General features: G+C 42.8%; 1 protein-coding gene across 2 annotated transcripts; it reads left to right on the top strand.

Annotated features, from left to right (window-relative positions):
* Window positions 1–27674, top strand: LOC106602692 (LON peptidase N-terminal domain and RING finger protein 1). Of its 2 annotated transcripts, none has more exons than XM_014195477.2 (11): window positions 1–786; window positions 8202–8317; window positions 17323–17445; window positions 19969–20184; window positions 20488–20713; window positions 21183–21400; window positions 21697–21818; window positions 22222–22380; window positions 23166–23328; window positions 23803–23955; window positions 25260–27674. In XM_014195477.2, exons 1-11 carry the CDS (start codon window positions 165–167, stop codon window positions 25416–25418), a joined length of 2277 nt encoding a protein of 758 aa, XP_014050952.2. In that variant the 5' UTR covers window positions 1–164; the 3' UTR covers window positions 25419–27674. The 2 variants fall into 2 exon arrangements, with proteins under 2 accessions (XP_014050952.2, XP_014050951.2); XM_014195476.2 differs by having other exon boundaries at window positions 20485–20713.
* The last annotated feature ends 71 nt before the right edge of the window (window positions 27675–27745 follow it).

Raw genomic sequence — 27745 nt, 5'->3', positions numbered from 1 at the left:
TGATCGCATTTTTACGTAACAAACGGGTGTACACCTGTATGTTGCCAAGTCGCTACTGGCACATAAACTAGAGACACATTGTTGGCTACAGCTATGGCTAAACACATTTTTTAAATACATTTATAAAAACCGGCATACATTGTATGCCGATCGTCTAGCCTACAATGTCGGTCCAACACCCCGACAGAGAGGACGACGTCGAAGAAAGAAGAGGATTCTTCATCGAACCAGAATACGACTGGGACGAGGAGCAGGATAATGTAGACCACCACACACTTATTTTACAAAAAGCTGATGCACTGGCATCAGAAAACCGTCTCAAAGAAGCCATCGATGTTTACTCGATGGCCTTGAGATATGGTTCTGTAGGGCCGGAGCAGATGAGCACTTTAGTGGATTGTATTCTGCGCAACTTCAAGAGAAAGCTGGGAAAGGATGAGCCGCCTTCGGAACGAACGCTACATATTTTGGATAACGCCGGAGAGGAGGATGTTTTTGACTGCCCGAATTGTCATAGATTTCTAGGCGAGCCCGTGACTATCGGCTGTGGACATTCGTACTGTAAAAGATGTTTACAACATCAGCTGCTCTCCAAATGCAAGCTGTGTAGCGATGTTGGAGGCAGGCCGACGGAGCCTAAAACAAATGTGATTCTATTCGGACTTTTGGAAAAGTGGTTTCCCGAGGAGCTGAAAAGGTCCAGAGCTATTAGTGAAATTGAAGACCTGTCTAGAAGGAAACATTTCGAGGAGGCCGTATCACTAGCGACAGATATGATTGAATCTGGTGAGTGGGGGGAGGAAAGGCTTTTGTGGATACCACTTCCCATCCTTGTTTTGTGTGCTATGATGAGACATTTAGGAACTCTGTCAAAGCATGAACACCAAGTGTTATTTTAGTCATTCCCTGTTACTGTTTCTGGTATTTATTATCAAAGAGTAGGGAAGGGGAGTTCCACTGACCAATATTGAAGGTACCCGCTTGTCATGTGTTTGACTAGCTTTTTTGGCAGCGTTTACAGGCAGCCCAATTCTGATCTTTTTTTCACCAATTTATCTTTTGACCATTAGATCTGAAAAATATCTGATGTGGTTGGTCAAACGACCAATTAGTGGAAAACATCAGAATTGAACTGCCTGCGTGAACGCAGCCTTTGTGCCACTGATGTAACCCTCGTGCCGCCCTGTTACGACATTTCTTAAGTTGGGCATGCGCACAAGCAGCGAGTTTCATAAGGCAGGTCGTGACACAGTGGAACGTTTTGTAACTAAGTAGCGGGGGATGGGTTTGCCAAACAGTAATGTTATAACGTTTGGTCCCCTCTCAAAGTCCGAAAAAGACACTTAAAAAGGCAAAATGTGCTGCCCAATCAAGGCATGGCGGTGCAGTTATTAACGTGATGGCATTTTTACGTAACAAACGGGTGTATACCTGTGTGTTGCCAAGTCTCTACTGGTACATAAGACGAAGAAGTCAAAATGCAGAGAGTGCCAATGCAAATATTGCGAAGGCAATAAAAAGTGACAGCACTGAAGTCTATAGTCATTGCTGTAGGCTGTGTTAGGTTTTAATGACACCAGACATACAATTAGTGATACTTACAAAATAAATACCAAAGAGATTACTGAAAGTTGTCATTCTGTCTCCTATGGGTAATACTGAGCGGTTAACCAACATTTTGCCTATTTTTCGTTTTTTAAACAACTAATTGACTGACATCTGTTAAATTATCTGAATTCCATATTTTCTTTTATTTTCTTCTGTGAGCTCAGTGCTGTTTCTTTAGAGAAATCACATCAAGACCAAACTGTGCGATGTAGGCCTAGTAGGGAGTTGTAGTTTACATCAGGCCAATATTTTACATAGTTTATTGCAGAAAACATCATAATTAACAACAAATTACCATAATCCATTGCTCGCCTACTTGTCCAGCCATTGTTTCTTCAGCTGCACTAACACAGCCAGCCCAATTCTGATATTTTCTTTCGCTAATTGTTATTTTGACCAATCAGAGCAGCTCTGAAAAAGCTCTCGATGTGAAAAGATCTGATGTGATTGGTCAAAAGACCAATTAGTGGAAAAAATATCAGAATTGGGCTGCCTGTGTAAACGCAGCCTTTTAGGCCTGCTATGTTAGGTTAGTGTGGGGGCAGACACGAGAGAAGACAGAAGAATGCGCTATGGAGAGGGATAGAGACCAGTTGCTTTGCGAGGTATGAATGAAATGAAGACTTGGAATGAAATAATAAAGTCATCAAATAAAACAAATTCAATACACACAACAACTTAAATATTTTATTAAAGTAATGTGAGTAAATTATGGTTAATAAGTGATAACCAGTAATGGGCAGTCACTAACATAATGGGACTTTTAATTTTTATTCTGTGTTGTTACAGCGTTCAACCAACAGTGCATTTAATGCACCAAAATGAAAAAACGTGATTATTTTTGTAACAATCGAACCGAAACCGACCTCAAAATCTCACCTTGACAGCCATTGGCCTTGTTTGATGGTTCAGCTTCTCGGAAAGCAATTTATTCCTGGAAAATAAGTGTGAAATCGATCAGGTCAACAGTTACAAATACTCACCAAGGCAATGCTCTCCGTAATGTGAAGGCCTACTCAGGAACTCTAATGGCACCTATGTACTGTAGATGCATGGTTATTACATCGAGTAGTATGCTTTGCACAATAACATGCTAAATGTAGCCCTAGCGTGTCATGTAAGTACTTATTGAAATGATAAGAGCAAGAACGTTGAGAAAGAAAATGTGTCTAACAATCTCTTGTCATGTTGTTGACCTCACAATTAGACCAAATTACGCCGACGCTGTTTCTTCAGAAGACATTTATTTGTATATATGAAAAAAGTAAAAGTAAACGCTAAAGAGTAATAAAGTCATCCGTTGTAAGCCATGCTAAACTGGTGTATGTTTATACATTTAATAAGGGGGTGCGGAGGTATGACATAAAGATTCCAGATATCTGAGTCAACCTGAAGTTGTTCATGCTGTGATGTAATATTATAACAGAGGTCTGGATTTTCTACAACCCGACATGCTGTTGCTAAAAAATCCGAAGATTTCTGCTCATTCAAGATCGGCTAGCCTACCTCCTTTCAGCTACTGCTCAGTCACTCTGTGACTCCGCTGCCGCTTGTACACAAAATAGTTTGATTAAACATAGTTCTTTGACTGTAAAAAACAAAAAAAACAACAAAAAAACACTACATACTATTGTAAACATAAGCACAACAGAAGCTAGAGCCTGCACAGCATATCAAACAAGCAAGACACAGACAGGCAGTATTACACACATTGGCTAAACAGGAAGTAGACTGCTGGCTATATGGCAGCATAACTATAAAGATGACATCATCACACATAACGCTAATTGTTTTCCCCCAATGCAATGTGTAGACTGTATCTTGCTTGTGCTACGCTAATATCCATTACAACAGAATGAGGAAGGTTGTAATGTAGCTTTCATATATATTTTTGGAAAGTTTGTTCAAATCGCAGCTGTCCAGATATATTAGGCAGAGACATAGCCCACGTCATCATGTCGATCAAATTGGTTGAGGGTTCAGAAGAGGGTAAGTAAAGAGAGAACCGCGAATGTGTGTGTAAAATAACACGTGCGGAACAAGATTCGCATCTTTAGATTTGAGAAATACGTTTCCAGAGGGGCGGGGTGCGAAAACTCCGTATTCATAGCCTCGGCCATATTATAAGGTCACCTCCAAGACCCTTGCCCCTCTGTCACTGAAGATAACTCATCAAACTGCACAGGCTCCCCTCTCTCTTGACGCTGAACTGATCTCACTTATTAATAAAGGGGTTACAAATTATATATTGCCCAATAATAAAAATATGAGCACTTATTGCATATAAGTGTAGCCTAAAGCTACTTTCTTTGATTTGAGACTAAATGAGTGCAACAAAAACATTGTTTGGTCTAGAGGTGGAAAGTTATGCCCTTATCTTTCAACAGTGTTTAATGTGGAAATGTTGGCAACTGTGAGAAACGGTAGCAAATGTAAGAGCCCATAGCCAGTGTGGCATTTTGGGTCAGCTAAGGACTTCGCTGAGGTGACTTTGGTTTTGGGGCGCAGGCGTGTGACACAGTTGCAGTGCCAACGCTGGTGGCACAGTCGGTCACCGCCAACAGAGCGGCAAGAACCAGACTAGAGGTGCCACCGCTATGACATTACTGTATCTGTCTGAGACTTGGTGAGCTAGCCAAGCCTGAAGCACATAAGCTAATATGGAGTAATCCCCCTTCTAGTGAAGTGAATCACACAGTCGTTGTCTGTCTTTTCCCCCACACAACGGAAAACCCACCGGGGTGCGTCTCAATAGTCTAAAGGGGCTTAGTGTTCTTGACCTTGTCCTTCATCTGTACTGATCTACAAAGGCATGTTAGGTTAAAGCAAACCAGACAGTGTCTCCTATCCAGGGGTTCATGCTAGACAGGAGACAGTGTGGGTGAAGGAAAGGAGACCGGGAGAGGAAGCCACTTTGAACGATGGAGATGCAACCCTTGTGCGTTTTGTAGACATGTCACCTCTAGCCGCAGGCTCAGAATCACAGAGGCCCATCTTGGACCGCAAACAAGATGCCACAGTGTGTCTCTTATCTTGCCAGCGACGCACATGATTTTGAACATTCATCATAGAAGACCAAATAGGCCTAGTCTATGACCTCATTTGAAAGCTGGGAAGCTTAACCTGGTCTACAGTGTTTTCCCTCTATTCATTTAGCTGCCACACAACAACAAAAAGTAAAATTATTTATATACAGTATATTAAAAAAATCTTTTTTTTAGAAAAAAATCTTCGGGGTGTAAAAACGCTTTCAGTGTAAACTTAAATGACTAAACCCACACAAAGTATGTAGAACATATAATTGACCTACATACTTGTTTTATAATGTCATCTTTGAGAAATAGAAATCACCAAATAAATGCTACGACAGCCAGGTTTAATCGAAAATTTCCAAAACGTTGAGTTTAGGAGTATTTTTGGCATGGCTGGATTTCTGATAAGATACTTAGGGTATATGCCCAGGGGCCCTGATTGCGGTCCCTGTTGATTTAAAAAAAAAAAAAATCATGTTTGAGCATAAGAACACAGAAATAGCCATTGCAAAATGCATAGAATTGCAGGAAATTGGCTTTCACAAGTTTCTCTCATTTATAGAATTGCAGGATGCTTCTCTCTGCCGCCAATTCCGGACTGATTTAAGACCTTCCGGACCAATTTCATGCCTTGGATCATTAACTTCTATAGGCTAGGACTACTCTTTGACAGGATTGTCACGGTCTTCACAGGCCCCCAGTGTGCAGTCTGGAGTGTGAAGTCACGAGCTCTGCTGGTCGGCTACTGCGTAGCAACCTAGTGGTGCCTAACTGGTCTGCACTAGAAAGCCTATGGACATTAAGATCGCTAGAACCGACTCTTTTAAAAAAAATTTAGATGCCTATTTTGGGCTCTAAAATGTGTTTATTATGATCTAGTTCGATCCCCTCGGTAAATTCTTTAAGTTTGCTACCAATCGAGATATTTAGTTACATAGTGATCGCACCCTGATGCACTCTCATTGCACGTGGTATTCACGTGGTATCCGGTATTGACGCCGATGTCATCTAGCATCGTTGGGTTGACTCTCAGGTAGGATGAAGACGACTACAACGACCATCATCCTTTGCTAGTCACGGCCACTTTGACCATGATCCTAAGACATTTTTTGGTGCCATTCAGCTCCATTCAGCAATATGGGGCGCTTCAAATTCAAATATTTCCAGCTTCATGCGCCATCATGAGTTTTCCGTACGAATATGTGGATGATGTACAGTTAATTCGGAAAGTATTCAGACGCCTTCACTTTTTGCACATTGTGTTACGTTACAGCCTTATTCTAAAATGGATTCAATCTACACACAATACCCTATAATGACAAAGCGAATACATGTTTTTAGTAATTTTTGTTAATTTATTGAAAATTAAAAAACAGAGACCTTATTTACGTAACTATTTAGACCCTTTGCTTTGAGACTCGAAATTGAGCTCACGTGATTTGGAAAAGCACAGACCTTTCTATATAAGGTCCCACAGTTGACAGTGCATGTCAGAGCAAAAACCAAGCCATGAGGTCAAAGGAATTGTCTGTAGAGGTGCGAGACAGGATTGTGTCAAGGGACAGATCTGGGGAAGGGTACCAAAACATTTCAGCATTGAAGGTCCCCAAGAACACTGTGGCCTCCATCATTCTTAAATGGAAGAAGTTTGGAACCACCAAGAAAGACTCTTCCTAGAGCTGGCAGCCCGGCCAAACTGAGCAATCGTGGGAGAAGTGCCTTGGTCAGGGAGGTGACCAAGAACCCAATGGTCACTCTGACAGAGCTCCAGAGTTCCTCTGTGGAGATTGGAGAACCTTCTAGAAGGACAACCATCTCTGCAGCACTCCACCTTTATGGCCTTTATGGTTGAATGGCCAGACGGAAGCCACTCCTCAGTAAAATACACGATAGTCTGCTTGGAGTTTGCCAAACTGACTCTCAGACCGTGAGAAACAAGGTTCTCTGGTCTGATGGAATCTTTGGCCTGAATGCCAAGCGTCACGTCTGGAGAAAACCAGGCACTGCACACCTGGCCAATACCATCCCTACGGAGAAGTGTGGTGGTGGCAGCATCATGCTGTGGTGATGTTTTTCAGCGGCAGGGACTAGGAGACTAGTCAGGATCGAGGCAAAGATGAATGGAGAAAAGTACAAGAGAGATCCTTGATGAAAACCTGCTCCAGTGCGCTCAGGACCTCAGACTGGGGCGAAGGTTCACCTTCCAACACAACAACGACCCTAAGCACACAGCCAAGACAACGCAGGAATGGCTTCGGGACAAGTCTCAATGCCCTTGAGTGGCCCAGCCAGAGCCCGGACTTGAACCCGATCGACCATCTCTGAAGAGACCAGAAAATAGTTGTGCAGCGACGCACTCCATCCAACCTGACAGAGCTTGAGAGGCTCTGCAGACAAGAATGGGAGAAACTCCCCACATAACGGTGTGCCAAGCTTGTAGTGTCATACCCAAGAAGACTCGAGGCTGTAATCACTGCCAAAGGTGCTTCAACAAAGTACTGTGTAAAGGGTCTGAATACTTATGTAAATGTCATATTTCCCCTTTTCATTTTATTTTATAAATGACAAAAATGTCTTAACCTGTTTTTGCTTTGTCATTATGGGGTACTTTGTAGATTGATGGGGGTGGAACAAATAATCCATTTTAGAATAAGGCTGTAACGTAACAACATGTGGAAAAAATGAAAGGGTCTGAATACTTTCTGAATGCATTGTAAGTGCAGCAGGTATATCTCTCTGGTCACCCCCAAAGCCAATTTCTCCTTCGGCCGCCTCTCCTTCCAGTTCTCTGCTGCCAATGACTGGAACGAACTACAAAAATCTCTAAAACTGGAAACACTTATCTCCCTCACTAGCTTTAAGCACCAGCTGTCAGAGCAGCTCACAGATTACTGCACCTGTACATAGCCCATCTATAATTTAGCCCAAACAACTACCTCTTCCCCTACTGTATTTATTTTATTTATTTATTTTTCTCCTTTGCACCCCATTATTTCTATTTCTACTTTGCACTTTCTTCCACTGCAAATCTACCATTCCAGTGTTTTACTTGCTATATTGTATTTACTTTGCCACCATGGCCTTTTTTGCCTTTACCTCCCTTATCTCACCTCATTGGCTCACTTTGTATATAGACTTATTTTTGTACTATATTATTGACTGTATGTTTGTTTTACTCCATGTGTAATCTGTGTTGTTGTATGTGTTAAACTGCTTGCTTTATCTTGGCCAGGTCACAATTGTAAATGAGAACTTGTTCTCAACTTGCCTACCTGGTTAAATAAAGGTGAAATAAATAAATAAAATAAAGTGCTATCACTATCTACTGGTTTTAATGTCTATGGGTCTTCATGTCATGTGTTTGACATGGAATCTCTTTTGCTATTATGTTGAATGTATGCTTTTCTCATAACACGAATATTTCGCCCTAGAGTTATGGTCATCTTCGGTGACAGATCCTAAAATATTTGGAAATTTGTCTGAAATGTGTCTTTTAAATTTTTTTAATCAAATAATTTGTCTCTGCTCTCCTCCTTTATCCTTCCCTCCTTTTTCCCCCAGATCCTGGGGATGAGGCAGTGCGGTGGTCACGGGTCAAGGCCTACACCGGGCTCCAGCAGTACCGATTGGCCCTGGAGGACGCTGAACTCTGTCTTAGCTCCGCCCACTCTGCAGAGGTAGGTTACTGGACCAATGGGGCAAACTGTGTGTTGAGTTCAGTAGGCACAAGTAGAGGAGAAAAAAAAATATTTACGAAATTTAAACAAATGTTATGGGAGGTTTTAAGTTTGCTGAGGCCTACTTTATTCACTTTATTCACTGCTCCCCAGCACTATCATTATCCTTAGTACTTACCAGGCACCCTGTGGCACTTTTAAACAGTGAATTAGAAGCCTATAGCTCCGGTAATATCCTCCACGCTTTACGACACCGTGTGATGCGTCATGGAGGGAAAGTGGAGGCTGATTAGAGGCTCAGTCAGGTTTTAGTAAGTCTAAATGTGTTAGCAGGGCCATCCTGAATAAGAACCGGTAGGATATATTTTAGGGCGTCTTAGCGCTATTAACATCATTGTTCACTATGTCCTCTAGTTCGATTTTTAAGTCTTGATAAATTCTAATATAATATTACTGTATAATATTTTTCTGTTATCAAATGTTGATTTGTTTTCCCTTTACATAACTGTTTTGATGGAGGGTTCAGAGCCTCTCATTTGGGAGTTGTGTATTTGTTTGTTACACATTTGGTCACACTTTTGGTCCCACCAAGGCTGAAATTTCAGGTGGTCTTTTCAAACATCGCTTACTCTCAAAGGGCAATATCATAATTTTCATCATTTCCCAGTATTATTCCATCCTCATACTGTGGAAATATACAGTGGGGTCTGAAATGATTGACACCCTTGAAAAAGATGAGCAATAATGACTGTATAAAATCAATAATTAAAATACTTAGCTATATTGTATGCTCAAAAAAATTGGTAAATGATATTTTATACTAATACAATTGCTCAGAGAAAAGATAACTTTTTTTTTCTCAAATAAATAGTCTTATAAATAAAGTAGTCAAAAGTTTAGTATTTGATCCCATATTCCTAGCACGCAATGACTACATCAAGTTGTGACTCTACAAACTTGTTGGATGTATTTGCAGTTTGTTTTGGTTGTGTTTCAGATTTGTTTGTGCCCATTAGAAATTAATGGTAAATAATGTATTGTGTCATTTTGGAAGGACTTTTACTGTAAATAAAAATATAATATGTTTCTAAATACTTCTACATAAATGTGGATTCTACCATGATTATGGATAACCCTGAATGAATTGTGAATACAAATGTTTATTTATTTTGCTACGGGTGGGTGCTGCTATGGTGACCAGTGAGCTGAGATAAGGTGGGGCTTTACCTAGCAAAGACTTATAGATGACCTGGAGCCAGTGGGTTTGGCGATGAATATGAAGCGAGGGCCAGCCAACGAGAGCATACAGGTCGCAGTGGTGGGTAGTATATGGAGCTTTGGTGACAAAACGGATGGCACTGTGATAGACTGCATCCAATTTATTGAGTAGGGTGTTGGAGGCTATTTTGTAAATGACATCGCCAAAGTCGAGGATCGGTAGGATGGTCAGTTTTACGAGGGTATGTTTGGCAGCATGAGTGAAAGATGCTTTGTTGTTAAATAGGAAGCCAATTCTAGATTTAACTTTGGATTGGAGATGTTTGATGTGAGTCTGGAAGGAGAGTTTACAGTCTAGCCAGACACCTAGGTATTTGTAGTTGTCCACATATTCTAAGTCAGAACCGTCCAGAGTAGTGATGCTGGACGGGCGGGCAGGTGCAGCCAGCGATCGGTTGAAGAGCATGCATTTAGGTTTACTTGTATTTAAGAGCAGTTGGAGGCCACGGAAGGAGAGTTGTATGGCATTGAAGCTCGTCTGGAGGGTAGTTAACACAGTGTCCAAAGAAGGGCCAGAAGTATACAGAATGGTGTCGTCTGCGTAGAGGTGGATCAGAGACTCACCAGCAGCAAGAGCGACATCATTGATGTATACAGAGAAAAGAGTCGGCCCAAGAATTGAACCCTGTGGCACCCCCATAGAGAATGCCAGAGGTCCGGACAACAGGCCCTATGATTTGACATACTGAACTCTATCTGAGAAGTAGTTGGTGAAACAGGCGAGGCAGTCATTTGAGAAACCAAGGCTGTTGAGTCTGCCGATAAGAATGCGGTGATTGACAGAGTTGAAAGCCTTGGCCAGGTCGATGAAGACGGCTGCACAGTCCTGTCTTTTATCGATGGCGGTTATGATATCGTTTAGGACCTTGAGCGTGGCTGAGGTGCATCCATGACCAGCTCAGAAACAAGATTGCATAACGGTGGGATTCAAAATGGTCGGTGATCTGTTTGTTAACTTGGCTTTCGAAGACTTTAGAAAGGCAGGGTAGGATAGATATAGGTCTGTAGCAGTTTGGGTCGAGAGTGTCTCCCCCTTTGAAGAGGGGGATGACCGTGGCAGCTTTCCAATCTTTAGGGATCTCAGACGATATGAAAGAATGGTTGAACAGGCTAGTAATAGGGGTTGCAACAATTGCGGCGGAAAATTTTAGAAAGAGAGGGTCCAGATTGTCTAGCCCAGCTGATTTGTAGGGGTCCAGATTTTGCAGCTCTTTCAGAACATCAGCTATCTGGATTTGGGTGAAGGAGAAATGGGTGAAGCTTGGGAAAGTTGCTGTGGGGGGTGCAGAGCTGTTGACCGGGGTAGGGGTAGCCAGGTGGAAAGCATGGCCATTCATAGAAAAATGCTTTTTGAAATGATGAGTGAGAAAGTTGCAGAGGGTCAAAGATCATACCCCCAAGACATGCTAACCTCCCCTGTTATTCTTAATGGTGAGAGGTTAGTTGAAGAGGTGGAAATATATAGTTGGGGATAAACATAAAGGCCCGAGCTAGATGCCACATAGGGTACATCTTTTGTTTAAATTTGTATTTCCATAACTGCTGATTTAGTTGGTAATGTGTAGTTTAGCAAACTAGGCTACTCAGCAGGAGTCATGCCTCTCTTAGAGAGAAGACGAACTGGTTCAGTACCCCAAGGGGTTAGGAATTTTTGCATTGTATGTTAATCCTATTCAGTGAAGCCTGGCAACTGAATTGATGTTGAGTTATCCAGGTCTTGTTGGCTGTTGTTGTCAGGCTACCTGCATTGTGTTCTAACTAGGGCCCCTTCTCCTGATGAACACTTCCTGTTGAACGAGGGAGAGCTTGGTTTGTTGTTTTGAATGGTTTGTTGTTTTTAAAGTGTATTGGAAAGTTTCTTAGTAGCTAACTAACTTTTTACTTTGGATCCCGCGACGCATTTGGCATCAGTTGCTGGGACTGCTACTCTCTGTCCAGTGATCCTGCCGACCAAGGCCGGGTCTGAGGAGCTATTTGGCGTACCTGCCTTTCAAGCTAGTGGGGTTTCTTGAGGGCTTGAACACAGCCCGCGTCGCAGTTAGCCATTGTGCCTGGGACCGCGGATTGTCCCGGGTTTGTGGCTGTCTAGATCCCTGCTGCTTGTTGTGTTCAATCTTCCCTCTGACCTGCCCTGTCTGGAACTGTGAGGATTAACAGCGTAATCTACGTTATTAGCTACCATGACAAAGACCAAAGCCAGCTTGAATACCGTTGAGGACAGTGGTGTCTCTCTATCACAGGTGAAGGGTCTTTTAAACAAACACAAATAGTTCTACAAGCAGTTGTTACAAAAACAAGAAAATAGCTTCAAGTGTTTTGTCTAAATACTGGTCGATTCAACTAATAAAATAATGGACGACCTGACCAGAGAGGTCCAGGACCTGAAGAACAGTTTGCAGTTCTCTCAGGGTCAGCTCGATCAGTTGAAACAGGAGAACGGCAAGATGACCGCAATCTGTAAGTCATTGAGAGGGGACATCAGTTCTGTGTGTGAATCCATGATAACAATGGCGGAGAAATCTATGAGGGACAATCAAGGCAGAACAACATAGTTGTGGACGGAATTGAAGAATCCCCAAATGAGACCTGGATGGAATCTGAAGACAAAGTGAGGGAAAGGTTCTCTGAGAAATTGAAGATGGCCCACCGGAAGATTGAGGTGGAGCGCCCCCACAGGACTGGAAAACCCACCACCGGCCCTGGTGACAAGCCCGATAGTGGCCAAGTTCCTGAGGTTCAAGGACAAGGTAGCTGTTCTGGGAAGAGCCAAGAACTTGAGAGGAACGCATATCTTCCTCAATGAGAACTATCCTGAAGCTGTGCGCCAGAAAAGGAAAGAACTTATCCCAGCCATGAAAGCTGCCAGAGCATGTGACGACATTGCTTACATCTCCCAGAAGCCTGGAAGGGATGAGAGAGCCAAGCCTATGGGTTTGCAGCTTCAACCCCTCAGCAACACACACACACACACACACACACACACACACACACACACACACACACACACACACACACATCAATTGATTAATGGAGTGCTGAATGTATATATTTATTCTCTTGCTTTGTTTGCAAATTCTTTTCCATATTATGTCTATCTCTGATAAGCTACCCAGGAAAGGGATGAAAATAGCCCATATTAATATATGTGGACTTAGAAATAAGGTTCATGAAATCAATAACTTGCTAACATCAGACAACATTCCTATATTAGCCATTTCTGAGACTCAGTTAGATACTTCATTTGATGATACAGCAGTAGCAATACAAGGATATAACATCTATAGAAGAGACGCTTATGGGGGAGGTGTTGCTCTATATATTCAGAGCCATATCCCTGTAATGCTTAGAGAAGATCTTATGTCAAGTGTTATTGAAGTGTTGTGGCTTGCAGGTTCACTTGGCACATCAAAAGCCTTTTCTTGCTGTAGGCCACCAAGTTCTAACAGTCAGTATCTAAATAATATGTGTGAAATGCTTGATAGTGTATGTGATGTAAGCAGAGAGGTCTACTTTCTTGGGGATCTGAATATTGACTGGTTTTCATCAAGCTGTCCATTCAAGAGGAAGCTTCTCACTGTAACCAGTGCCTGTAATCTGGTTCAGGTTATTAATCAACCTACCAGGGTGTTTACAAACACTAGAGGGACAAGATCATCCACATGTATCGATCACGGCTTTACTAATACTGTAGAACTTTGTACTAAAACTGTATCCGTACCCATTGGATGCAGTGATCACAATATAGTGGCTATATCCAGGAAAGCCAAAGTTCAAAAAGCTGGGCCTAAAATAGTGTATAAGAGATCATACAAAAGATTTTGCTGTGACTCTTATGTGGATGATGTAAAAAATATTTGTAGGTCTGATGTGATTAATAAGGAGCATCCAGACACGGCACTTGATGGATTTATGAAATTGCTTCTTCCAATTATTGATAAACGTGCACCTGTTAAGAAACCCGACTGTTAGAACTGTTAAGGCTCCATGGATTGATGAGGAATTAAAAAACTGTAGTGGTTGAAAGAGATGGAGCAAAAGGAGTGGCTAATAAGTCTGGCCAAACATCTGACTTACTGCAAATTGAGAAATTATGTGACTTAACTCAACAAAAACAAGAAACTGTATTATGAAGCCAAGATCAATGATATAAAGAGTGATGGGAAAAAAACTTTGGAGTACTTTAAATTAAATTATGGGCAGAAAGACAAATTCAACTCCATCTTTTATTGAATCAGATGGCTTATTCATAACAAAACCATTTGATGTTGCCACTTATTTTAATGATTACTTCGTTGGTAAAGTGGGCACACTTAGGCAGGAAATGCCAACGATGAACAGTGAGCCATCGTATTCATGCATAAAAAACAAAATAATGAAAGAAAAGCATTGTAAGTTCGAATTTTGTAAAGTTAGTGTGGGAGAGGTGGGAAAATGATTGTTATCGATCAATAATGACAAACCTCCTGCCATTGACAACTTAGATGTGAAGCTACTGAGGATGGTAGCTGACTCTATAGCCACTCCTATCTGTCATATCTTTAATATGAGCCTAGAGGAAAATATTTGTCCTCAGGCCTGGAGTAATTCTGCTACCCAAGGGTGGTAAAGCGGCCTTTACTGGTTCTAACAGCAGGCCTATCAGCTTGCTGTCAGCTCTTTACTTATTAATTAATTAAATTTATTAATTTATTTAACCTTTATTTAACTAGGCAAGTCAGTTAAGAACAAATTCTTATTTACAATGATTGCCTAACAAAAGGCCTCCTGTGGGGATGGGGGCTGGGATAAAAAATAAATAAAATAAAAATATAGGACAAAACACGTATCACGACGAGAGACCACACTACATAAAGAGAGACCTAAGATGACAACATAGCATGGCAGCAAGCCATGACAACACAGCATGATAGCAACACAACATGACAACAACATGGTAGCAACATGACAGCAACACAACATGGTAGCAGCACAACGCAAATACAATGTTTTTCTCTGTAAACAAATTAACAACAGACTTTCAGCATGCTTATAGAGAAGGGCACTCAACATGTCAACACTGACACAAATGACTGATGACAGGTTGAAATAAATTGATAATAAGAAGATTGTGGGAGCTGTACTGTTAGATTTCAGTGCGGCCTTTGATATTATTGACCAAACTGGCTATTTTATGGCTTTTCAACATCTGCCATATCATGGATTCAGAGCTATCTATCTAATAGAACTCAAAGGGTTTTCTTTAATGGAAGCTTCTCTAATGTCAAATATGTAAAGTGTGGTGTACCGTAGGGCAGCTCTCTAGGCCCTCTACTCTTTTCTATTTTTACCAATGACCTGCCACTGACATTAAACAAAACCTGTGTGTCAATGTATGCTGATGATTCAACCATATACGCAACAGCAACCACAGCTAACGAAGTCACTGAAACCTTTAACAAAGAGTTGCAGTCTGTTTTGGAATGGGTGGCCAGTAATAAACTAGACCTGAACATCTCTAAAAGTAAGAGCATTGTATTTGGTACAAATCATTCCCTAAATTCTAGACCTCAGCTGAATCTGGTAATGAATGGTGTGGCTGTTGAACAAGTTGAGGAGACTAAGTTACTTGGTGTTACCTTAGATTGTGAACTGTCATGGTCAAAACATATAGATTCAATGGTTGTAAAGATGGGGAGAGGTCTGTCCGTAATAAAGAGATGCTGCAGGCTCTAGTTTTATCTTATCTTGATTAATGTCCAGTCGTGTGGTCGAGTGCTGCAAGGAAAGACCTAGTTAAGCTGCAGCTGGCCCAGAACAAAGCGGCACGTCTGGCTCTTCATTGTCATCAGAGGGCAGATATAAATACTTTGCATGCCAGTCTCTCTTGGCTAAGAGTTGAGGAGAGACTGACTGCATCACTTCTTATTTTTATAAGAAAAATGAATATGTTAAAAATCCCTAATTGTTTGCATAGTCAACTTACACACAGCTCTGACACACACACTTACCCCACCAGACATACCACCAGAACAAATTCAAGAAACTGTACAGTATTATATAGAACCACATTATTGCATGGAACTCCGTTCCATCTCATATTGCTCAAATGAACAGCAAACCTGGTTTAAAAAAACTGATAAAGCAACACCTCACGGGACACAAAGCCTCTCCCCTATTTGACCTGGATTGTTTGTGTGTATGTATTGGTAATGTGCCTTTTTTTAAAATTGATTTTTTAATTGATCTAGTTCTGTCCTTAAGCTGTTCTTGTCTATAATGTTCTGTATTATGTTTTATGTGGACCCAAGGAAGAGTAGCTGCTGCTTTTGCAACAGTTAACTTCTTATGGCTGGAATCCCGTTAACAGGATTGATATGACAACAGCCAGTGAAAGTGCAGGGCGACAAATTCAAACAACAGAAATCTCATCATAAAAAATTCCTCAAACATACAAGTATTTTACACCATTTTAAAGATGAACTTGTTGTTAATCCCACCACAGTGTCCGATTTCAAAAAGGCTTTACAGCGAAAGCACACCAAACGATTGTTAGGTCAGCAACTAGTCACGTTCAGTAATGTTTTGCTTCCAAAACATCCAGTGATTTTGCAGAGAGCCACATCAATTTACAGAAATACTCATCGTAAATGTTGATGAAAATACAAGTGTTATACATGGAACTTTAGATAAACTTCTCCTTAATGCAACCGCTGTGTCAGATTTCAAAAAAGCTTTACCGAAAAAGCACACCATGCAATAATCTGAGTACGGCGCTCAGACACAAAAACAAGCCATACATATATCCGCCATGTTGGAGTCAACAGAAGTCAGAAATAGCATTATAAATATTCACTTACCTTTGATCTTCATCAGAATGCACTCCCAGGAATCCCAGTTCCACAATAAATGTTTGTTTTGTTCGATAAAGTCCATCCTTTATGTCCAAATACCTCCTTTTTGTTTTTGTTCACAAATCCAAATCCAAAAATTCCATTACAGTTCGTAGAAACATGTCAAACGATGTATAGAATCAATCTTTAGGATGTTTTTATCATAAATCTTCAGTAAGGTTGCAACCGGAGAATTCCTTTTGTCTTTAGAAATTCAATGGAACTCAGCTACCTCTCGCGGGCGCGCGCATTACTGAAGCTCATGCCCTGCTGGCACACCCCTCACTCAATCAGCTCTTATTCTCCCCCACTTCACAGTAGAAGCCTCAAACAGGGTTCTAAAGACTGTTGACATCTAGTGGAAGCCGTAGGAAGTGCAATATGACGCCACAGACACTGTATATTGGATAGGCCAAGACTTGAAAAACTACAAACCTCAGATTTCCCACTTCCTGGTTGGATTGTTTCTCAGGTTTTTGCCTGCCATATGAGTTCTGTTATACTCACAGACATCATCCAAACAGTTTTAGAAACTTCAGAGTAATTTCTATCCAAATCTACTAATAATATGCATATCTTAGCTTCTGGGCCTGAGTAGCAGGCAGTTTACTCTGGGCACCTTATTCATCCAAGCTACTCAATACTGCCATCCAGCCATAAGAAGTTAATGGGGATCCTAGTAAAATACCAAATACCCTCTCTCGTCTCTCTACCATTCTCTCTAGCGGTTCACCCTCTGGCTGTTGTTCATTTACAGTATTGTCCAGTTGAAATGCAGCGACGTAACCGATCTCCCAGAGTCTCCACTGGAAGTCTTACACTCTTTATAATCCGTCCCCGTCCCTCTCTCTCTCCCAGGGTTTCTACTGGAAGGCCAAGGTGCTCCAGGACATGGGCCAGGTGGACGACTCGCTGCAGGTTTTCCTCCACTGTCTGGCCCTGGATGAGGACTTCACCCTGGCAAAACGAGAGGTGGAAACGGTGAGAGAAGGAGTTGGAGGGAGAGTGATGTTGTTGTTGTTGTTGAGCTATTTGCTTTGGCAATGATGCTTAAGTCCCCTTGCTCTTCCTGGAAGCCTTTGGACTTGCCATGAGTGAAGGGAGATATTGTCTCTTCTCAATGTCTTTCTTTTATTTTGTGAAGAGGTTGCTCTGTTGAGCCAAACCTCTGTGTATCAATGATAGACCCCCCCCCTATCACTAATGGCAGTGCCTAAGGTTATAAACTAGCATAAATATATATATATTTTTTTATCTCTGGGAGCGTTTGAAGTCTAGACCCCTTAGCGCCATAGTCCGTTTCATAAGAAGCCAGTTGCTCTCTGAGTACCCCCTTTGTCTTACTTAAGCCATGCGTTTCCCAGTACAGATTTGCTTACCATCCATGAAAAGGAACACTGTGTGCCTTCACTTTGCTGATAGCCTAGCGTCGGCTAGCTAGGTTATTATCCTTAGCATCGGCCTAATGGAATCAAGCCCTTAGGCGCTTGCATGAGAGATGGAACAAATCGGGCTGACAGCGGCCTTAATAGCAAAATCACATTATTTATAGAGAAAAGCGTCTGTTTTCGCAGGTGACGGAAAATGTAGTGACTATGATGCACTGTGAGTTTTGCTTCCATGATGAATCACCTGTCAGACTTAGTTGAAGTTCAGAGCGCAGTAAAGCGTGTTTCTTGTTTTTGTTGACACCCTGTTGAAAAAGAGTTGGAATGGTCATAGTTAGGCCTATCCATCGCTTTGCCACTCTTTTTGGTTACACTTTATTTTCCTATTACCACTTGCATCTATTTGGTATGTGCTATAAAAGTACTTGGTAACAGTTGGGACTTTACGTTATTTGTTACAATTGAAGCCCCATGACGAACAATTAAGTCTTGGGTAGTAATTAATTATGCTGTATTCACTAATTAACATAGTGTCTCAGTTAAAATAAAGCGTTACAAATATTTTCCTTCCTCCCTCAACACCACATTCCGACTTAGACTCCATGTTGAAGCTTTGACCGAAGGCTGTGTTTCATGCAATTTCTGTAATCAAATGACATAAGTTTACTTTCAAGTGAGTCAGCCCTTGTGACTCTCCCCTCCTGTAATGACATAAACCGCATTAGACAAAGGCTTCATCCCAAATGGCACCCTATTCCCTACATCGGACATTACTTTTGACCAGAGACCTACGTCGTGCGCTATGTAGGGAATAGGGTGTAATTTGGGACTGAGACTAAAGTACTGTTACATAAGTCAGAGACACTGTGGACCGTTGTCCGACCTCAATCGCTGACAGGGTTTCCGAGGCTATGTGAAATGTCAGGGTGCTACTCTGGTGGAGTGAGAAAGTAGCGCTGTGCTACTTTGATCGTGTTGTTGACGTGTGGATCTGCGTTCCTGTTGTTTCTCCCTTTAGGAAGAGCTTTGTTTGGTTGAGTTGTTGAAGGCAAATGGCTTCTCTTTCTGCTCAAGAAGGGTAATGTTTGATTGAAAAGAGCTATATGGGATTGTCTGTGTGATGTGTGTGCCTAAGCAAAGGTGCGTTTCTGGTTTCTTTAGCTCTAATACAGCGAGTAGCCTATATCATATGGTGCTAAAACAATTGGGCTTAATACATCTCCTTTTAAATGCTGATGTAAACACAAATTCCCCATCTTGTGATCCTGGATGGGCCCCAGGTTAGCAGAGACAAAAATGGGCCGTTTTGTGTGTCTGGGAGTAACGGGGGGGAATGGATGAGGATCAGATAGATTTAAAGCGATTGGAACGGGGCCTGGGGGTTCGTCAGCATCTAATAACATGTCATGGACTGAAGGTGAAACGCAGAAGAGGAGGAGAATAACGTTGATATATAGGACGAGGGGGATTGGGTGGAAGTAGAGCGACAGAGAGGGTGCAACAACCAACACATGTTGTATTTTCTACAAGTGAACCTGACTGCAGATTGAACCTTTTTTTTGTTTGTTTTTGATGTCAATCATGTTATTGTGAAGACAAAGGCACATTTCCACATTGTCTGGACAAGTACGTTTTTCTACGCCTAAACCCACGTTGGTGCCAGTGGTCCCAGTCTTGGCCAGCCACTTTACTGCATTGCGGTCTAGTCGGGGGACACATGCTTGGCATAGCCTAGCTTCCCCCCCCCCACCCCCCTACTGCTTCAAGACCTTAAACTTAGCCCCTAACTACATCTCTATCTGAATGGAGAGGGCATTCCTAGAAAGAGAATGACCCTTGCCTCACGTCTTATGTCCCCTGCTCTGTACTGTGTAGTGTTAGTGTGAATCTGTCAGGATGTTGTCTTTGTTATATTATTATTATTGTATTATTACCTTCTTCTTGAACTTGGCTTCTAATCCACTATTTTGGGGATTTTCTTTATACACTGTTCATGTGAATCTGTCACGATATCGTGTTATAAGATCCTTGTGATCTAGGCTCCTATTCCTTCATTTTTGGCCGATTTTTCTATCCAGTTGCACTGCTCCGATGGCTAACGCAATGTGTACCACAGATGCTGTGCGACCTGCTGTCTCCGGCCGGCGAGAACGTGAAGGTGGGCCTGAGGGAGACGGCGCAGAGCACGTCGCCTCACCTGCGAAGTAAAATTGTGGTAGCGGACGCCCAGGCCAGAGCCCAACAGCATCAGGCCAAAGCCAAACACCCTGCCCTGCACCAAGTCCAGGCTCGCACTTCCTTGGCACACCCCAGCCCCGTCGCACAACACGAGGTACGCTAACTGGACTGTGTGTTTGATACAGTCCTGAATCACTACGGTGGCCTTAAAAGTTTCCAAAGTCAATTATGTTTTGATATTTGTTTGGTGTTTGTTCATTTAAAATGCATCAACAATGTCTAACACTCCTTTTAACTTTTTAATTCTCTCTCTCTCACTCACTCACTCACTCACTCACTCACTCACTCACTCACTCACTCACTCACTCACTCACTCACTCACTCACTCACTCACTCACTCACTCACTCTCTCTCTCACTCACACTCCTCTTCCCCCTCCTCTCTTTCCGTCCAGAAGCCGGGTCGCTCCGGGAGCCAGGAGTGTTCGGGCCTCAGCCGCGCTCACTCGATGCGAGCCCACGGGCCGGGTCTGGGCAGCTTGGATGAGGGTCTTAAACGTGTCTGCTCTGCACCCCAGCTGGGGGATCAGGAGAAAGGCGTGCTGCTGAAGAGGAAGCTGTCGGCCTCCGAGTGCGGACCCCACGTCGTCTACAGACACGGGAGCAAGCATAAGAAACAAGGAGGTGGGAATCATGATCGCTGCTAGTATGTCGTAATTAGAAAGGGAATAGTTAAGCTCAGGGATCATCAACTCGTTTTTTCCTTTAGCGGATGGTCTAGGGGCTGGATCATAATTGCTAATAATTTGTAGACTGCACATTGACCTCAAGAAGCCCGAACAGATATAATGTTTGACTGAAACATAATTATTTCAAACCTTGCTTCCATTTGTATATGATCAGATAACTTTGGGGGCGAAATAAAACCACCCACGGGCCAAATTCAGCCTGCTGGCCGCCTGTTGGGGAACCCTGGTTTAGCTTGAGTGCTGGCTCTTTATATTGTTTTAAATTGGATTATAAATCGGAACCGCCACAGTATCAATTAGCAACGGTCCCATTAGCCATTGCCAGGTACCTTTGCTGTGTCTGTGTTTGTATGCGTACTTGGGTGTGTGAAGCGCTTGACGTCATCCTGTGGCTTCCTCTGTAGGGGCCTGTGGTGCGTCGAGCCAGGGAGCCTCAGCGCGAGCTCACAGAGTCGTACCCAGGGACCTACTGGACCCCAACGACCTGGAGTGTTCCCTCTGCATTAGATTGTTCTACGAACCGGTGACCACGCCGTGCGGTCACACCTTCTGTAAAAACTGCCTGGAGCGCTGTCTGGACCACACACCCCAGTGCCCCCTCTGCAAGGAGAGCCTCAAAGAGGTAAGAGGAGACCACCACCAACCACGACTCAGCGCCTGCTTTTCTTAGAACTGGAAGGGTGTCCTTAGTTTCGCTAAGGGTTACATCTCAAATGGCATCCTATTCCCTATATAGTGCACTACTTTTGAGTGGCCCTGGTCAAAAGTAGTGCACAAAATAGGGAACATGGTGCCATTTGGGACAGTATCTAAGACAATTAACTTGGGGAAGACCTCTTCTTAAAGGCCATGTCCTCAAAAATAAATCTTAACCTTAATCTTCTTTCATTCCTTCCTTCCTTCTCCCCCCCTCCCCAGTACCTGGCAGCCAGGAAGTACACAGTCACCAGTGTGCTGGACCGAGTGATAAAGCAGTACCTGTCTGAGGAGCAGTCGGAACGGCAGAAGACTCACCTGGAGGAGACCCAAGAGCTCGCAGAGTGAGTTGTGCTCCTAACATAGAATTAACCTAGAATGTTCCATTCTGGTAATTGTATTGCTATGGCTTCAGCCTTCTCTCTGTACCCTTTTCTCTCTTTCTCCCTGGTTGTCCTACTTTACTTTTTTTTTTTTAATGAATACAGCAGAGATCATGCAAAACACACACAGCAGACAGGCTCACCTAATGTTCGCACTGACTGTTAGATAGAATTCTATTGATATAGATTTTTACTTCGTCTTTGGAATGCACGTCACCTTTGAATCCCTTTAACTTGTGAGAGATGCTCGAGTGTCTCAGCATCATCTCTCTCTCTCTCTCTCTCTCTCTCTCTCTCTCTCTCTCTCTCTCTCTCTCTCTCTCTCTCTCTCTCTCTCTCTCTCTCTCTCTCTCTCTCTCCGCAGCCTGATGAAGAATGTCCCCATCTTTGTGTGCACCATGGCCTACCCGACCGTGCCTTGCCCCCTGCACGTCTTCGAACCGCGCTACCGCCTCATGATCCGCCGCTGCATGGAGACCGGCACGCGCCAGTTTGGGATGTGCATCAACGACGCTCAGAAAGGGTAGGAACAGTGGCGCAATTGCGCCCGATGCAAGCACCTGCTGACGTAGGCAAGCGTGCGCACACATTGGCACGTAAACACTCACTCAAATGCGCGCGCACACACACCATTCTGCTGCGCACTAATGCATCACCTTCTGTCACCTCACTCTGGAGAACAGTATAAAGGCGAGGGAGGGGGCGGGGCCTGCGGAATTATGAAAATACTAGCTAATAGGATTTTGACTGAATATAAAATCAAATGCAACTTAGAAGCATCCTCCTGATGGAAAAAGACAATTCAAAACATTTAATGAGATTTAAGCATATCTATATGCTTATATTTAAGTGTTTCAAGATGCCTTAGGCTACTGTACCTTCTCTCAAATGAGTTGAATGCTGATGTTTCACTTGACTATGCAACGGCCCTGTGTAAGTTCACTTGAACAAAATAGGCCATTGACAAATCACTGCAATCGACTGCTTACGATGAGCCAATACTTTTTTCACAATACTATGAATTGCTGTCTGATTTGACTATGCAGTGACCATATGCAATATATTTGTTCTCCTCTTTAGCTCTGTTGGTAGAGCGTGGCGCTTGCAATGCCAGGATAGTTGGCTCGATTCATGGGACCACCCTTACGTAAAATGTATGCAGGCATGATTAAGTCGCTTTGTACAAAAGTGCCTGCTAAGTGTAATTATATATGCAACTTTAATTTAGCTATATAGACCATTGGCAAATCACCTCAAAATGACTATACGATTACAACAAAGTAAAATTCAGAATATTCCCGTTTTCAGATTTGTGGAGTACGGCTGCATGCTGATCATCCGGAGCGTCCACTTCCTCCCAGACGGGCGTTCCGTGGTGGACACCATCGGAGGGAAGAGGTTCCGGGTGCTGACCCGCGGGATGAAGGACGGGTACTGCATCGCCGACATCAAGTACCTGGAGGATACCAGGGTAAGAACCCATGTTCTCTTATCTGAAAATACTGGTTCGGATATTTCTATTTTTAATGGCGAGTTTCTGTTCTTTGTCTTTTATGGGCATATATTTGGTTATATTTTGATTTGTAAAGAAAGGATCACAAAATAATCCTCTATTATAAAATAAAAAACACAAATAGAGACGAAATGATATTGAAATCCGTTTTACATACGTGTGAATACCTTGATAATAACTCCCACTCACACCCGCTTACACGTTTAGCACAGCTTGAATTAGCCTAATATTTTAATTTGAATAATCCACTTTTCATTTCATTATTCACCCTTTGATTTAGAAGGCCTCCTGTAAAAACAGAAATTGTTGAGGCCATCTATCTGTTAATGGATTATGGTAGTGTGGTGTTTTGGTGAATCCCTACACTGCAATCTATGCTTTCAAACCTAACGCCCCTCTTTGCATGGTTAAAATGAGTTGATTGATTGACAGGTGAGCGACGACGAGGAGTTGACACAGCTGCAGCAGCTCCACGACGCCGTTTACGAACAAGCGCGCACCTGGTTCCAGAACCTCAAGAACCGCTTCCGCAACCAGATCCTTCAGCACTTCGGCGCCATGCCCGAGAGAGAGCCCGACATCCAGGTAAGAGCTAAGACACACAATATACGGTTTGTGTGTGTGTGTATGTGTGTGTGTGTGTGTGTGTGTCCAGGTTTAAACTGACATACAGGGAGCTAAGACACAAATCGCATCCCATCATTTAGTGTTTTTTCCCCCCCTCTCCTTTTTCAGGATCATTCATTAGGGCTCACTATAGCAAAATGTTTTGCAACAGAGTATGAAAATGATTGTTTCTTATTGGACAAGTTCAGTTAGTCCCTCCCTGTTTCAGGCTTTCTTCCATTTGGTTCTTAAATTAATACGACCCAGGTTTACAAACAGGAAGTATCTCCGTTAACGCTGCGTTAGAGAATGGTGTGGAGTGTTGCTCCCGCAGAAACAATCTATTTCTATGGTTTCTTCACTGATCTAGAATAGATCATTGTGGGTAATTCTTAACTAATCCTCTGGAGGAAGGTGTCAACCCCTTATCCTCTACACTTACGTCACAGACACACACAGATATACAATTGGACGCGCAATATCCAATGGAGGCTTAGCATTTTTCATGGAACATTTGGAATGGTACAGTTATATAATTGGGATAATGTGTGGCTGGACCCTGGCTATATATGGAGATACTAGGATTAATCATGAGTGTCTAGGGATAAACCATAGTCTAGATTAGATGACATTTCCGCTGCGCGCCTGTTTCTATTAAGAAATGTTTTGTCATACCCGTGGTATATGGTCTGATATATCACGGCTTTCAGCCAATCAGCATTCAGGGCTCGAACCACCCAGTTTTATAATAAACAACATGTAACTCTGACACAGCAACATCCAATAAGTGGCAGATTAGGTTCGAGCTGCTTAAGATGCAAGGTAATTCACCACATCAGTCATTTCCTGAGATTCTTGGCTCAATTATAGAACAGCCTATTTAAGATACCGACTCTCTACATGAGTTACTACATCTGGTAAATCTAAAGTGTCTCCATTATATCTGTCTGATGTAAGGCATGTACTGAACTGCGTCTCACTCGCTAGCCTCTACTCTCAAGTTCCTTCTAGATCTGAAATGATTGGATAGGAGTAGCCAATATGCCAATTATTCCACCTAGTCTTTCAGATGGCAAGGTCATGACGATAGTGTTTAAACCTATCCAATCACATTTGTTTGTGCTGTGACCCCTTAAAGCCTTTTGATTTCGTTGGTGGCCCAGCGGAAAAAAATAAAAAATTGCCAACAAGCCATTGTCTGTCCATTGTTTTGGGTGAGTGATATCATGTTTCTGGTCAGTGATTTTTTTTTTTTTTTCCTTTCCTCTCCTCCTCCCTTTTAGGCGACACCCAACGGTCCGGCTTGCTGCTGGTGGCTGCTGGCCGTGCTGCCCATCGACCCTCGCTACCAGCTGTCGGTGCTTTCCATGACCACGCTGCGCGAACGCCTGGTCAAGATCCAGCACATCCTCTCCTACCTGCAGAGCATCCCCAACGAGTAGAAGAGTAGAGTTCCACCCGACCACAACTACTTACTACACCCTGGTCCCTGCACCATGTACCTCCATACCACATCTAACAACACAGACTCCTACTACTCCATACATCGGATTTCGCTATTTATTACTGCTGAGGTATCCGCCACAAGACATCCGTGAGACATCTGGACAGTGAGACATCAATGAGACATCTCCCTGAGAAGACAGAGTCACCCAACACTTCTAAGACACCAGCAAGATCCCAGTCACATAAGCAGCTAGCTTTAGCAGCACGACGGCTAGCTTTAGCAACACGACGGCTAGCTTTAGCAACACGACGGCTAGCTTTAGCAACACGACGGCTAGCTTTAGCAACACGACGGCTAGCTTTAGCCGCACGACGGCTAGCTTTAGCCGCACGCCGGCTAGCTTTAGCCGCACGCCGGCTAGCTTTAGCCGCACGCCGGCTAGCTTTAGCCGCACGACGGCTAGCTTGAGCCGCACGACGGCTAGCTTGAGCCGCACGACAGCTAGCTTGAGCAGCACGACAACTATCACACACCAGCTAGCTACATCGGCGAGAATCCACAGACGGCTGAGAAATCAGCCGAATTCTAAGAACTGGTCTTATCTCTTGTAATGACGCTTTCTCTCTCTGTCTGTCTCTCTCTCCATCCTCCAGGGGCGATCTTGTCTCTTTGGTTTTTGGTAGGCTGAGATAGATGTCTCTCTCTTTCTCTCTCTCTGTGATGCTGGTGAAAACAAGAAAGGCCTTTCTGTCTATACTCAACGCTGGCCTCAACAGTGGCACCAACCACCCTCAACACCTGCCACTGTCAGCTTGGTTACTTGAGAGAGAAAGAAAGAGAGAGAAATTGGTGAAGAGATGTCTCCGTTTTCTTGTCTACTCAAGACGACCCAAGCAGCCTCTCTGTCTCTATTCGGTCACTGTTGAAGGGTAGAAGGGATGGAGCGGGTGGATGTGTGTTTGTTTCTATGGGTGGACGGTGCTTCTGTGCAAATCCCAAATGCTGAAATTGAGTCTGACAGGGTGGATGAATTGTAGAAGGTTGGTGGTAACATATGGAGGGAGGGGGTACTAGAATTGTTTGTGTACTACAAAGCCCAACAAGTGGGATGGTGCAGCCTTACAATTACACTGAAAACAAAAAAGTGTGAATCTTACTCTTCCGATCATTAAGCCCCTCTGTCACTTCTCTCTGTCGACTAAACGCACAACTTCCTTCACCGCTGCCACCTGGCGGTGGTGGACCCTGATGAAAAAGAGAGCTTCCCCCTTTTTTATTAATGTCTCCCAAGTTTTGACTTTTTCATAAATGGTTGTTTTCTTCCATGACTTCAGAAAGAAAACCCTTGTGGCAGCCATTTTGTCCAGTCTGTAGTATAGCTACAGATGTTGGACTGTGGTCTCGCGACGCTCCCAAGTTCTGTTCTCTTTAACAGTTTTTTTTCATAGCTGAAAACAAGGCACAACTCAAAAAAATCCAGACTTCCAATATACATGAATAACTCTATGGTTTTGTTTTTGTTGTCGTTTCTCAGTGGATACGAACCTCTTGAATCCCGATAGCTTAGGAAGCGTTATTGATTTTTGCATTGGGGATGTTTCCCATTCCGAGTTATCGATTCTTGAGAGAAACATCAAAAGTCATCCATGTAACTCGAGTGTTGTATTTCCTATCCCTCTAAGCCAAAAGTTCCAACTTCCTGTTTAAATTCAATGTAAACTGAAGTAATTTTTAAGGACAGATATATATATATATATATTTTGACAGTATGTTTGTATGTACAAAATCACAAAAGGGGAACTTGCAATATTGTGACAGTGAAAAGGAAAAAGAAACAACACTAAACAATGACCTGCATTCAGCACTGCAAGGGTTAAAGGTCACCCAGTTGTCAAGTAAAAAAGCAGTCGCCTGCCTTTTGTCAGAAAAAGGACTAATATAGGTGAATATATCTGGGGTGGTCGGTTTCAGACTAATTTTTGCCTTATACCATTTTAGCATTTTGCTTTGAATGGCACAATGCGACGGCTTGGTTAGCGTTCCTTTTGCCGTACTAGTAATTATGATATTTGTGTTAATTATTTGTCATTTCTTTAGCCGCCTCATGGCCCGAATCGTTCACAATGTGTATAATGTTTGTCAAGTCGCGGCTTTGTTTTGTTTAAATCATTTTGTTTTTGGACAGATCATGCTTTTTCCTCTAATGTTTAAATTATCAATTTTCAATAATAAATGAACTCATTTTTTTCAACTCGAAGCCTCAAGTGGTATTATGTTAATGTATGGACTAAATGTAACCCATGAATGTAACCCATTGTCAAT

The sequence above is a fragment of the Salmo salar genome, chromosome ssa04 (genome assembly GCF_905237065.1).
Source record: "Salmo salar chromosome ssa04, Ssal_v3.1, whole genome shotgun sequence".
Lineage (NCBI taxonomy): Eukaryota > Metazoa > Chordata > Actinopteri > Salmoniformes > Salmonidae > Salmo > Salmo salar.
Note: the sequence above shows the minus strand (reverse complement) of the source record. Positions and strands in the feature narration are given on the sequence as shown.

Bases quoted from the DNA above. Each gene is read 5' to 3' on its own strand.
- LOC106602692 (XM_014195476.2), top strand. From the start codon at position 165: ATGTCGGTCCAACACCCCGACAGAGAGGACGACGTCGAAGAAAGAAGA. The intron at 787-8,201 runs GTGAGTGGGGGG...TTTTTCCCCCAG, and splicing joins GACAGATATGATTGAATCTG to ATCCTGGGGATGAGGCAGTG. The intron at 23,329-23,802 runs GTAAGAACCCAT...ATTGATTGACAG, and splicing joins AGTACCTGGAGGATACCAGG to GTGAGCGACGACGAGGAGTT.